The following is a 15531-nucleotide window of genomic DNA, read 5'->3' on the forward strand; positions in this document are numbered from 1 at the left end:
AAAATAATCATAAAATTATAAACTTTTTTATATTTTTTGAGAAAAAAAAAGTGAAAATAACAAATAATAATATCAAATGATATAAAAAAAAAATCTGAGTATTAAAATATCATTCTCTTTTCAACTTTTATCAAATATTTATTTTTTCTAAATAAGCCATACCTATAGACATAATTTATTGTGCATCCTGGTCCACCACTTACACCAATATAGACGGTCTTATCAATTTGTGGTGTTTATAATTCAGAACAAAATCCAAAGACATTATTATGATGCTATAATTTTCCATTTCCTAATTATTCCGACCTAACTTTGAATATCGGGTTGTTCCAAATAAATACTTTCTTCAGTGGTGACTCACCAAAGTCAAATATCACTGTTGTGATTAAGATATTGCATGCATTGCCAATAATTAGAGCATTTACATGTGCATTGAATATAAGGTGCGTTTGGTTATCAATTTTTAAACGCAAAAGTAAGTATTAATTATTTTTTATTCAAAGCGAATTTTTTATTTTTTAATTGGTTTGGAAAATCAAACATGTATGTTAAAAAAATAATTCTAATTAATTTTACATCATTTTAAAGCAGAACCAAACATACGTTTAGATATGATAAATAAATTATTTTGAAAATATTTTTTCAAATATTTTTGTTTTCACAAAAATTTTTTGGTATTGATCGAGTACATGAATGGTTCATATCCGAATTTTTTAATTAATTATAAAATATTATGTATATTAAAATTATTAAAATATTCATAATATATTAAATTATCTTTTATATATATATATATCATACTTTTTATTTTTTTATTTATAGTTATTTTAATCGTTTAAATTGTTATAAAATTCACTTCAATCTTTAAGTTGTTTTTTCTCTTATTATATAATTTGTATAATTATGTTTAAATATGTATATCAATTAAATATTTTTTATATTTAACATTTGAACATTTCAACTCTTTTTAATATTTTTATTTATTATGTATTTTTTATATGAGAATATTTAACTCTCAATTTAACTGTTCAATAGCATAAACACATTTCATTTACTAGGTAATATAAAAAATGTATCTTCTTTATTCTCTTATTTTTGTTTCATTTGAAAAATTCTTTCGTTAAAACAATTTTTTGTACCTCTTAACAGTTTGACTAGGTTAATATATAAAAAAAAATTCTTTGATCTTATGATATTTTTCATCTTATCATATCCTATATGCATTTGTTTTTTTTTTGTGCGGTTTAATTCAATGATCTACCAAATTGTTTCAAAGAATTTGATAATATTTTTTAATATATTTATTTGTTGTTTATTTTTATCACATAAAATATTGTTTTGATATTTTTATTTATATATTTTTTAATTTATAACTCATTATCATAAGTATAATTTCATCGCTATAATTATATAAATAAAATTTATTTATTATAATATAATAATTTAAGTCATAAATCATTTTTATCACCATGTAAAATATATTGAAGTACAAAATATAAAATATCTTTGTAAAATTTTAATTATTATTAATTTAATTTTTGTTCTTTGTGTAATTTTGATCAAATGATATATTATAATTTTTATTACAGTATAAAAAAGAAATTTCATTAGAATTTTAAAAATCATTTTAAGAGATATTTACAATATTTTTTAATTTAAATATTATATTTCTTTTATATTTAAAAAAAATATTTTTAAATTTTATCAATTATGTTTGATTAATATTTACAAAATTTAATAAATATTTTCACTATCAATAATATTTATTTATATTTTAATTTAAAATATATACAATTATAATTTTTTAATTATTTAATATTAGAAAAATAAGAATTCTCTCATTTTAATATTAAATATTTTTAATATTAAATACTTAATAATATTATGTTCGTAATTTTTTATTATTTATAAAAATAAATTAATTGATATTAATAAAAAATACAAATATAAATATATTTTCATTATCTTGATGAGATGAAAATGACAAAACAAATTTAATATTTATTGAATTTTAGTATAGAAATTAAGATTTTTCTTTATCTAAGAATAGATACGAAATAACGAAATCCATTCTATCACTCCGTGTTGAGAATAACGTCCGTGGTGAGATTAACCAAAATATTAAAGAGTTAAAATCATGTTTTATAGATAAATTATTTTTTAATGTTTAATTTTGAAAAAATAAGTGATTGGCAGTGTCTTCAGACATTAATGACAGCAGATGGGTTGTAGCAGGAAGTTGTTCACGTGAACAAAAAAGAAGATGGTAAGAACAAAGATACAAAATGAGACAAAATAAAACAGCATTCAAACTCTTCGACAGAACCAGAATCTACTTTCGCAGCAAAAACTACAGTGTCTTATTAGTGCAATGTATTAATCATTAAAAGTTAGAGCAAACATGGTATGTTTCATGTGTTTTTTTCCAAAGGATTAGTCAAACGAACTAGGATTATTAGGTACCAAAAGAGTTATTATTTGTTATCGGGTCCAAACAGAAGTCCTTCTTTTAGGACTAAAATAAAAGTCTCCAAAACTTTTTTTTCATTAAATTAAATCTGAAAATAAAATTTAATTGAATTATTATGAGTGTTGAAAATTGTAATATGTTTTAACATAAATAGTTCTCTAATAATTAAAAAGTTTGTATTTTTTATTTATTTTAGGTCTCTTAAATTTTGAACTGATCTTAGTTGTTATTGTTTCATGTAAAAAAATTATGCTATTACTTATCAAATATTTATAAAAAGGTGTTTGTTAAGTTTTTTATAAGAAACCACATTACATGTCTCTATTTATTAGTCACAATCACTGTACAATCGCTATGTTAACACTAATTTAATATAAAAAATTACATTAAATCATTTAAAAAAAATAGAGATTAAATTGAAAATAAGAGAATTAAAAATAATATATGTAATAAACATATTAATACCAATATACTAACTGAAAACAATAAATAGAGAAAATTTCTTAAAAGTGTAAGTAAATTTCCACCCTGTTATCAAGTGTTTAAGATTTTGCACCATCTTTGCTTTAAACATTATTAATCAATCGTACTTTTAACCCGTTTGGATAAAGAATCAATCTTTTATGTACTGATGGTTCTGTATACGAAAAGATAATATTTAGGATCATGTGAAAAATATCAAAATGAAGGTATAATTAATAAAAAAGTTAAATATGTTTCTACTTTTAAACTTTAATCCGAATTTGAAATTTATTTTTTTCCAAAATTTAAATAAGTTTTAAATTCGAAAATAAATATAACCTTTTTAATATAATTAAATTAATTTCTTTATGTTTTTACTTTAATTTCAATTAATATATTTAACACGTTAAAATAATTTAGCGTAATTTATTTTTAAAATTTAAAAATTAAAATATATTAAAATTTATACATAAATAAATTTTACTTTTGTATCAAAATTCAAATATTAAAAATATATTTAATCTTGTAACTAAATTCTCATGTAAAAAGATATTTTTAACATGAAAAAACAAGTTTCGTACTGTAGCGCAGAGGATGTGAAAGGTTAATAAGGGTGAGAAAGAAAGTAACTCAAGTAAGCGCTCCAGCCAGCTGGGAACAGAGCGTACGATCGTTTCTAGTAGATCCCAAAAACCCTACAAGAGGAAATTACAATTTTAAGAAAGAATTTTTTACATTTTTATATTTATAAATTTATAAATATGTTTTAAATTAATTAAAATTATAATTACAACATTTTTTTCTTAAAAAATAAATAGTTTAATTATGATAAAATATAGATAATTATATCTTTCACATTTTTTAAATTTATTGATTAATTATACGAAATATTTTTAGTTTAATAAACTAATTAATAACTTAAGTTATGAGTCTCGATTGAGTTTATGAACTAATTTTATTTCATAATCTAATATTTTTTAAATACAATAGTAGAAAAAAGAGTTATGTAATAAAGAAGGAACAAAAATAAATGATCAGGCTCAATTAGAGTATTTGGATGTAAATTAAATTTTACAAATATAAAATTTTTGAATGTATTTTTAATAATTTTTTAAATATTTTTATTTACTATAATATGTTATAGGACCATAGTTTTGTACAAATATACCCTCGCCGTAGTTTGCTTTTTGTTCATCTATGGTGGAGAGGGAAGATGTGATGATTTTTGCTTTTGTTTATTTGCATTGATTTAACGGACTTTCATGTCATTTCAAATGATGTAAAGGTTTTGTTGTTTTTGATGAGATTGACATAAGTGGCATGAAGGTGTGTTTGTTATTTGAAAGATTTGGGAGAGACTGTGAAGATGAATTTGTGTGGATCTGAGTAAATGAATTTGTGTGTTTTTTTAGTAGATTTAGAGGTTAAAGTGAGTGAATTTGGAGATAAATTTTATCAAAGTTAATGAGAGATTTGATTGGACCGATAGATAAAATAAATTGTAAAAATAGATAAAATTATAAAGTTACCAAAATATCATTGATGGAGAAAGAGAATGATTTTGTAATTTGATGTTATAAAAATAATTACAAATAATTAATACGAATTAAAAAAATATATTAAAATTATATGAAATTTTAAAGAAAAAATTTAATTTTTTATGAATGTAAAAAGAAGTATACAATTAAATTTAAAAAAAAATGTATACAAAAATAAGTTAAAAAATAATAATAAAAACACACACATGACACTGGTTACATAACCGGTGTCACTCTCCCTTTTTCACAGGTACCGATTACGTAACCGGTGACACACACACAATGCACCACATCATTAGTTATGTAACCGATGTGCATCCCCTTCAATCAGCCACCCTCCACCACCATGTTCCTCCGTCACATCTACGAGCTTCCTCTCCCACCACACCCCAACTCGTCTACCATCTTCCTCCCCCACCACCCACCACATCCCATGTGTTTGCACTTACAAGCCCACACTACACACCAACATCGGTACATTCAATTCACACACACACACACACCTCACTTCTGTTTTTGTTGTTAGTGAGCTAACATCACCACTCACCTTCGAACAAATTACACACCACAGTGGGAATGTCCAACTCTAAAGCATCCACGAACATTCACAATCGCACACTCGCACATCAACCCATTTTGAATGGCAGGGCAAAGTTCAAACTAATGAACACAAACAAATTCAAATGGACGAGAATTTTGTTAGCAGGAATCTCTTCAGGTTCAGGAATCTAGCAAGTTGGCAGCGAAAGGAAGCGTGGCAGCATGAAGCAGAAAGGAACCTGAGAAGGGAGCACCTTCACGTGTTTAAAATAAGAGCAATCTCGTAATGTTATACAAAATATACTGAAATCACCTCAGTTTTGGGTCGATGGAATAAATCCTCCATCTCGCAAATTCACACTCATAATTCGATCCATATCGCCTGAAAAGAAAACACGCAAAGAACCAAATCGATCCTCACAAATACACTTAAACAGTGAAATCACATGAAAAGAGTACCGAGAAAAAAAATATTATTGTGAAAAAAAATATTATTGTGGTAAGACTAAAGTAATAAATAAGGTTATTAATAATAAGTAAAATAATTTATTTTTCTATTTACTTCAACTCACCAACTTTTCTAAGAGAAATAGTTTTAAAATATCATCTTACAACTAAGTCTACATAATAACTTTCTTGGAATTATTCAAAAATAACGTGCTGAAATAAAATTAAATGTAAATTTTTAAAAAATAAATAATGACTTTTGTTATCATATAATAATAATAATAATAATAATAATAATAATAATAATAATAATAATAATAATAATAGTATATGATTGTTATCAAGTAGTTGTCCGTACGATTCACCACACAAATATTGAACTGATATCTGGTATCTGGTGAAGACACTGTACGTAGGTCTCATTTTTGAACGGTGGCTCACAATAAATTTTGGAAGGAAAGTTATTGGCTGTCATGAGTGACGCAGCTTGGTCCCCATACCAAAAATGATAATACAAACCCCATTTTCTTGTGGTCTCTAACTCATCGTACCATTCTTCTGCAACGTTAGGTTTGTTGAACCCTTTCAATGCAAACCAGGATATTGCCATCATTCATAACAAAAAAAAAAAAAAGTATATTTCATTTTTCAATGGTGGGCTCATACCTTAGTTTGGCATTTTTTTGTGTGGAAACATATACCCACCAACACTGGATTTATTCATTTTTATATCAAAACTTGTCACTGCCCCTTTTTGACACCCTTCTTCAATGGAACCTGCAGTTCTCAGTTGCAATGCCAACTGCATTATTACTGACTTCGATGATATCATTACCTGGTTTCAACACGTTTCCCAGAACGCCGCTTCTGTTCAGACTCAGACACTGTGCAGGATTCTTAAGCAGAACTGTGGGGTTGAATATCTCAAGAAATGGTTGGGGAGCTACAGTATCTCAGACATGGATGCTTCTCAGTTGGAATCTCTTTTCACTTCTCTTGTTCCCCTTGCAACGCATGCAGATTTCGAGCCATTTATCCAAAAAATTGCAAATGGAGACACTGCTCCTTTACTCACACAACAACCTATAACCACTCTCTCTTTAAGGTACGTACCGTTGTCTTTCTCTATTTATACATGTCAATGTGAGTGTTTCTTAGATTTCTTTCATATTTTTCCTCCTTTCCCTTTTCGGTGATAAAGGCCGTACTATTAGTTTTCTGTTCTTTCCTTCCTCTTTCGGCTGATGATGATGAGATGAATGGGTGAGTGAGTGAGTGAGTCAGGATACAGAATGATTAATTCTGGCCATGTATGCTTCTCTGTATAGTAATTCATCTATATCTATGTAATAAAGACAAGGTCTAGGTGCAATTAATTAATACTCTCCAAGTAGTAATAAAGTAATTAATGGTCATTGGTCATGCATATTTATCATGAAATATTAAGATTATTGTATTTCTTTGCTGTCTTTTTATGTCAGATCTTCTTCAGCTGTGTGATAATTTTTTTTTTCCTCTTCAAAATATAATCTTACAAGGTAGAGGTTGTGCAGTTCTGGAACAACAGAGGGGAGGCAGAAGTTCGTACCCTTTACCCGCCATAGTGCTCAAACCACCCTTCAAACTTTCACTCTATCAGCAGCCTTTAGATCAAGGTGTGCTTCTCATTTCTTCACGATGACCTAGCTAGTAGCTCTGAGATACATAGTTAATCCTTTCCAAGTTCTTATGCCTTTTGTTTTTGTTTTTGTTTTCATCGCTGTTTATAGGGTTTATCCCACAAGGGAAGGTGGCAGGATTCTTGAATTCATATACAGCAGCAACCAGTTCAAAACAAAAGGAGGTTTAATGGTTGGAACAGCCACAACACATTATTATGCAAGCGAGGAATTCAAAACCAAACAAGAGAAAACAAAGGCATTCATTTGCAGTCCCTACGAAGTTATATCAGGAGGGGACTACAAACAATCCACGTACTGTCACCTCCTTCTTGGCCTCTTCCTCTGTGATCACGTAGAGTTTATTTCCTCGGCTTTTGTCTATGGCATAGTGCAAGCTTTTTGCACCTTCGAAGAGGTTTGGAAAGACCTTTGCAATGACATTAGAGATGGGACTTTGAGTTCAAGAATCAAGATACCCAAAATGAGAGATGCTGTTTTGGGAATCATCTCTTCAAACCCCTCTTTGGCCTCAAAACTAGAAGCCTCTTGCTTGGAGCTAGAAGCGGTGGATTGGTTTGGTTTGGTTCCCAAACTTTGGCCGAACGCCAAGTACGTTTGTTCCATAATGACAGGTTCTATGCAACATTACTTGAAAAAGCTTAGGCATTATGCAAATGGGGTGCCACTAGTAAGTGGTGACTATGGTTCAACCGAGAGCTGGATAGGGATTAACGTGGATCCGAGTTTGCCTCCAGAGAAAGTAACCTTTGCTGTGGTACCCACGTTCTCTTACTTTGAGTTCATACCAATTTATAGACACAAACACAAACAAGATTCCAGCTTTGTAGCCGATCATGATTTCGTGGAAGACGAACCAATCCCTCTTTCCCAGGTTAAAGTTGGCCAAGAGTACGAAATAGTGCTTACAACTTTTACTGGTAATTATTCATTCATTCTATTCTACAAATAAAGCACTGAATAGGCTAGATATAAATCATTGATTCTAAGCATAGCTTTTCTATAGAGCTTAATGAATTAAACTTAGAAAAAATGAACAAAACACATTAAAATGAGATAAACAAATGTAATAAAAGGTTGTAATTCTCTATCCTTAAAGCCATTGCACAGGAACTTGTTCTAGATTCGGTTAGGTATGGTTGATTAGAACCTCTGTCCTTGACATAAAATAATGGCTAGTGTGGAGCATTAGTTCCTAATAGGTTTACCTAAAGGTGTCAATTATGATCATCAATTGCACAAACAATGATATGTACCCAAAATCTGGTTGAACCCAATCTTATGTCTATATGTTAGATCATCTAGTCACACAAGTTGAGTTAGATATAAGTCAGACAGATGCATAATTGAAACACAATATTCTGCAAATGGGTTTTGGAAACATCTCGAGTTCTGGATGGTGTTGGTCATAATTTGGGGCTGTGAGCCCACATCTCATATCATGTGTCGTGAGCTTTGGCTTTTTGTTATTTTTGCTTCATGTTATGTACCTGTCATTCCAGTCTCTTCTGAGTTCTGACAAGGATTTACCATCACATTGTCAGCACTGGTCATTTTCAAAATTCTACCCGAACTCCAACCTAATCTTTCTCGATATTTCTATTTTCCAAAGGATGCTCCAACCCCTTCGACTAACTACAGCTTGGACACAACTAATGAACGGATTGCTGCATCAAAAATGTTAAGAAATCAATGTGATTTGACATAACATAAAAACAGTTTTGATTATTCAGCATACAAACATTAATTTACGTTCCCTTTCTTTCTTGCACTATGTTAATCACTTATCTCTCCTTTCTTCTTATTTCTCGTTAGGTACACACCCCTTTTGGTGTTCAAGGAATAAGTAACGTTTTTTGTTTTTTTTTCCTTTATATTTTTAAGGTAAAAGTATGAACTTAAGGAATTGAAATCTTTTAACATAAAAGGCTTCGTCCCGTAACCTAGTCAAATGATACTTAGCAGCAGATACCTAATCAGACAACATTGGAATATATATAGACACATGTACGGATATAAAAAATATTCTTAAATATGAAACATTGTTCTTTTTTCTGTTATATGTTTTGTCTATACACAGAATGAATAACATATTTGAAGTTTCAGGGTTGTATAGGTGCAGACTAGGAGATGTGGTGGAAGTGGGAGGTTTTCACAATGGGACCCCAAAGTTGAATTTCATATGCAGAAGAAAACTAATTCTAACAGTGAATATAGATAAGAACACGGAGAGAGACCTTCAAATAGTGGTAGAGAAAGGGTCACAGATTCTGAACAAGGCCAAAGCTGAGCTCGTTGATTATACAAGCTATGCAGATATGTCTAACGAACCAGGGTGTTACGTCATTTTCTGGGAGGTGAAAGGTGAGGCTGAGGATAAGGTACTTGAGGCATGTTGCAGGGAAATGGATGCAGCTTTTGTCGACCATGGCTATGTGGTGTCAAGGAAAACAAGATCAATAGGGCCTTTAACGCTTTGCATTGTAGAGAGAGGAACTTTCAAGAAGATTTTGGATTATTTCGTGGAGATTGGAGCAGCACTGGGCCAGTTCAAAACTCCTAGGTGCACTAACAACCCTGTCCTCGTCAAAATTCTCAGTGCATGCACCATTAAAACATTTCACAGCACTGCTTATAGTTCAACCCATTAATTCATGCACATCTCTAATCAATATCTATTATTTTTTTTCCCTATAACATTTTATTATCGATATTTTTCTCATTCTCCAAGTGTGATAATTAGTAGTTTGACACTGTGTCTAATTTTTCATAAACTAATTTCTTTGTGACTATTTGGATTGCATGGACTTTCTGTGTAGTATTTCACCTAAGTTCGTTATTGTTTTCTATCATATTCTAATATTCTAAGAGGATACGATTATATTGTGCTTGAGAGTAGATTGTTTAAAGGGTAATTGATTTTTTTTTTTTAAATCTGAAATGTTTAATGACAAAATATAATTTTTGGATGAAATTTGATTAATTAAGAGAAATTGAAATTTTAAAAAGTAATCAAATTACTTAAGATTAAAGAACTTTTATCTAAAAATGAATAATTGAAGTTTACCATACTCTTTTTTTTTTCTTTTTTTATAGTTCAATTTTGATTGGGTTAACATCGACTTGATTATGATTGGGACTTTGTTAACTAAAATCAATGACTATCGACTTAATGTCATTTTTTAGAAAAATTATACTTTGACGTACATTGTTTAATTCTCATTTTTTATTTGTTAACGTGACTTAGTGTGTGTTATTGATTCTTTAAAAAAAAAAGTAGTGATACATTAATCAATAATTTACACTAAGTTAAATCAATAAATAAAGAATAAAAATCAAAACATGAGAGTCATAGTATATTTTTTATTGAAGTCTTTTGAGATTTGTTTTATTTTAAAGTCCATCATAACCAATTATCATTATCAAGATTTTTCTTTCTCTAATATAGGTTGGTGCTACTTTTCAGTCAATGTTAATGAGAAGTTTATTTTGTCAACATCTCTATTAATGTCAAGCACGATAGATTTCGATTAACATCAATAAATATTTATTTTCAATTGATGTTATTTGAGATTAGTTTTGACCAATATTGATCAAAACATAGGTAAAAACTATTTCTTTATTAATATGGATGTATACTTCTTTTTACTAATTATATAAATAATTTACATTGATTCGTATGGATTTTCTCTTCTAAATCACCGTTGAAAAAGTTGAGTTTAACATCCATTTAACAAATTTTTAAAATAAAAGTACAAGCAAAATCAATTAAAACATATAATATGGTGGAAACTATAGAAATATGTGAATATGTATAAAAAAAATTTACACCTACTTTTTATATTTAACAACTAAAATCTACTGATAATAACTTTAGAAATACGTGAATATGTATATAAAAAAAAATCTACACCTACTTCTTGCTAGTCAACAATAACAACTCTTTCCTTAAAATTATCTATAGTTCCATTCTTAATTTGTTTTCTAAATGTCATTTATAGTTAATATTTTTGCAACGAAAAGAAAGATAAGTTAAGAATCAAATTTTATTTTATTTAAGAGAATCAATTTAATTGAAATAGTTTTTTTTCTCTTCTAAAAAGAGGAAACAATAGACCACATGACCTCACTATAAGATTTCCTCAAATAAAAATGGAACAAAATTTAGGACAAAATTCTTTAGTCATTTTACTTCTTCTAGGTTCAACTTCAACATTTTTATTTCCACTATTATTATAAAGTAAAATGTATCTAGAAGGATAAAAAAATAATTTTAGTCAATTTATCTGTTAAAGAAAAAAAATAAAAATCAGATCTCTATATTTCACAATAGTATTGTTAAAAGCTTTAATTACTTTTAAATTAATAACCAAGAAAATATGATTAAAAATAACAAATAATATATATATATATATATATATATATTAATTGTTATAAAAGTGTGAAGATATAATATTGATTTTTTCTAATATTGGATGACACACAAGTAACATTATTAAACTTGAATTGGTATTATGTAGGTAATAGCATGATAATCGAAAAGTCTTTTTCTAATAAATATATATATATATATATATATATATATATATATATATATATATATATATATATATATATATATATATAAAATATGTCCCATGATAGAAATAAAAATATTGAATTTTATTAATTGTATATTTTTAAATGTTGAATACAAAAAGTCATCATTTGTGTCTTTACGTGTACAAATTAAATGAAAAAAAAAATAGATTTATGGTGCATTAACTGATTGAAATTGAATTAGAGGATGTAACTGAATTTGTACAGCAAATTGACGTAACAAGGGGAAATGAAGTAACTTTTAAATAAAAGTAAATAAAAAGGATCATGCATTTTTGGGTGCAGAAAATTTAGGCTTTGGAAGGTAATAAATTTGAACTTGATTAGTATTAAAATATAATGGGTAAATTAAAGATTACATTAAATGATATATTAAAATAAAATACATTTTTTTTAAGAATGTGAATAGTTTTTATATGGATTTGTGGTTATAATTTTATTATATTATACATATATAAAGGTTCAAAGATTTTGGATATGATATTTTGTACTTTTAGTTTTATCTGATATTATTTGATAATATATGACTTGCGAAGTTAATTAATTTTAGATGGTACCTGCAACAAATTGAGGTTATTAAGTTCATTAAAATTTAAAATTTAATTTATATATATGATCATTTTGATATGGAGTAATATTGGATAGACTAAATATATTGTATTTTGTTGATAGTGCAAGAATTAAATTCTCAAGATTATTAATTTATTTTTCTCATGTGTGGTTATTTGAGAAGTCAATATTAGCATTATTTTTATATCACAAATAATGTTTTAAAGGCTTCAGAAGAGCTACTACACTTCTACAAAGAAGTCTAATAGAAACTTATTAAATTCTAAAGATAGTTGTCTAAATAGATATCATATTGAGACAAACAATAAAGGAGATATGAAATATCTTTATATCAATGGACTTAGGTTGAAAAAAAAAATGTGTATTGGAGAAATTATCAATCTTCTCTTATTGCTTGCACTACACATGTATTAGTACAATTGAGATGCATATCATTATAAACCAGAAATTTACGAACCAAAAAGGAATTTCTTGTTTGGCATGATCAATTGGGTCATCCTGGATCTATCATGATGCGGAAAAATAGTTGAAAATTCTTGTGGACACCCACTTAAGAGTCAAAAATTTATTCAATCCAATGATTTCTCATGTAATACATGTTTACAAGGAAAGTTGATAATAAGACCATCACCAAAAAACTTTAGAAATGAGTCAATCTCATCTTTTGGAATGAATACAGGGTGATTTTGTGGTCCAATGCACCCATCATGTGGATCATTTAGACATTTCATGGTTTAATTGATGCATCAACTAAATGGTCACATGTTTATTTATTATCAACTTACAATCAAGCATTTACAAAGTATTAGCATAATTAGTTAAGTTAAGAGATCACTTCCTAGATTATCCATTTAAGAAAATTTGTCTTGATAATGCTGGTGAATTTACATCTTATGTTTTTCATGAGTATTGTATGTCAATGGGAATTGTTGTTGAACATCCAGTAGAACATATGTTCATGCTCAAGATGGGCTTGTAGAATTATGAATAAAATGTCTAAAGTTGGTTGCAAGACTATTACTTATGAGAGCTAATCTTCCAATGACTACTTGGAGATATGTAATTTTACATGCTACAGGATTGATTCGCATCAAGCCAACAAGTTATCATAATTATTCTATTATGTAGTTGGTTTTTGGTCAGTAACCTAATTGTCTCATTTAAGAAGTTTTGTATATGATCGAATTTTCCCACCAAAAGGGACTATGATGAGTTTTTAGAGATGATTGAGAATATATGTTGGATATGAGACATATTTTACAGTTTGATTTATCAACTGTTATTTTTGATGAATAAGTTTTTCCAACATTGAGGGAGAAAGAAAACATTTGGATAAACATATTGGTTGGAATGAATTATCATTATCTCTCTTGATCTTCATACAAAAGAATGTGAACTTGAAATTCAAATGATAATTTATTCACAAATTAGTCAATCAATTATCAGATGTTTTTTTACTGACACAAATAGGGTAATTAAATCACATATACCAACTGCGAAATACTCCAAATATAATTGATATTTATTCATAACACAATTGAAGCGTGGTAAGCCTATTGGTTCCAAAGATAAAAATTCTCGAATGAGAAAAGGAGCTAAAAAGACAAGATGACCTAATCGAAGAGGTGTAAATCACAAAAAAATCATTTGACATAATTAATAATTTGGTTCTAGAAGAACCTTGGTTCTAGAAGAATCACATGTACATGAAATTGTTGAAAATGATGAGATCTCAATAAATTATGTCATAAATAAGATAATATGGAACCAAAGAGTCAACTTTGACATGTTTTAGCATATAATATAACAATGAATGTTATGAGTAACAATGAAGATCAAGATTGTCGACAAATAAATGATTGGCCAAATGGAAAGATGAAATAGAAGCAAAAGTAGATTTGCTTGTTAAATAAAAGGTTTTTGGACCTGTAGTCCGCACACCTAAAGGTGTAAAACTCATTGAGTACAAATGGATTTTTGCGCAAAACAATATTATAAAGAATGATAATTATATGAAAATCCCTGAAGGGTTTAATTTACCCAACAATGCAAATTCTAAAGTGGATTATTCAATAAAATTGAACAAGTCCCTTTTATTGATTAAAGCAATCAAGATGTATAAGTACTTGTTAAAAGAAAGGTACTTATCGTTGTATTTTTATGTGAAAATATCAAAAAATGAATTTGTCATAATTGTTGTTTATGCATATAATATAAACATCGTTGGAACTTCTAATGAGTTCACAAAGATTTTGGAAGTACAAAGTTTTGTTTAAGATTACAAATTGAGTATTTAAATACAAATGTTTTTGTACATCAAGAGGTTTATATAATGAAGGTGCTTAAAAAGTTCTATATGGACAAGTTATACATTTTTACACTTCAATTGTGAAGTTGTTAGATATTGATAAATGTCCTTTTAGACCTAACAATGATGAAGAACTTCTTAGTTAAGAAATACCATATTTTTAATGTTATAAGAGTACTAATGTATTTTGTTTATTATATTCGATTTGATATAGTATTTGTTATATATTTGTTAAGCAAGATATAATTATTCACCTACAAAAAACATTGAATTAGTGTAAAACATATAATTCGTCAACTTAAGGGTACTTTGAGTATAGCCTTATTTTATCCAAATGATTCAAAATCAAATGAGTTATGTAGATGCAGGTTATTTATCTGATCCTCACAACAATTGATCACAAACAAGATATTTCTTCACAAGTTTGGGCTCCAACATCTTAAAGATGAAAGTTTACATGAGGGGGAGAAATAGAAGATGTGATGAATAATATTATATCGAAAAATGAAGAATGATGTACTCTTTTTTCTTAACTAAGTTTTTATCCCAAATGGTTTTTCCTAGTAAGATTTTAACGAAGCACGTTTTGTGATCAATGCACACCTAAGAGGGAATGTTATGAAATGTATAAATGTCCATTGAGTTGCTAGCAGTTACTTATGATTGATTGTTATTGATGTTATCATTAGTGTTGTAACCATTTAGTTGTATCTCTTGGATTATCTTTTGTACCTATAAATAGGGACTTCTCCCGTTGATAATAATACACAGAAAATCAGTTCTTACTCTTTATTCTCTTTCTCTCTTTTATTTTATAACAAAACACAATTAATAGCTGTAGGTCTTATTTTTCTTTATTATAAAATATCTTATACTTTAAAAATATTTCAAATACGTTTCTCTTTACTTTTTCCGGAA

At 27.8% G+C, this 15531-nt stretch overlaps 1 protein-coding gene across 2 annotated transcripts; it reads left to right on the top strand.

Moving 5' to 3' along the window:
* Nucleotides 1–6180: 6180 nt before the first annotated feature.
* On the top strand, nucleotides 6181–9888 carry LOC114184815 (indole-3-acetic acid-amido synthetase GH3.10-like). Of its 2 annotated transcripts, none has more exons than XM_028072125.1 (4): nucleotides 6181–6562; nucleotides 7011–7112; nucleotides 7227–8056; nucleotides 9243–9888. In XM_028072125.1, the coding sequence occupies exons 1-4, from the start codon at nucleotides 6228–6230 to the stop codon at nucleotides 9785–9787; spliced, it is 1812 nt and encodes a 603-aa protein (XP_027927926.1). In that variant the 5' UTR covers nucleotides 6181–6227; the 3' UTR covers nucleotides 9788–9888. The 2 variants fall into 2 exon arrangements, with proteins under 2 accessions (XP_027927926.1, XP_027927927.1); XM_028072126.1 differs by having other exon boundaries at nucleotides 6245–6562; nucleotides 7000–7112.
* Nucleotides 9889–15531: the final 5643 nt, after the last annotated feature.

Source organism: Vigna unguiculata, chromosome 5 (assembly GCF_004118075.2).
Source record: "Vigna unguiculata cultivar IT97K-499-35 chromosome 5, ASM411807v1, whole genome shotgun sequence".
NCBI lineage: Eukaryota > Viridiplantae > Streptophyta > Magnoliopsida > Fabales > Fabaceae > Vigna > Vigna unguiculata.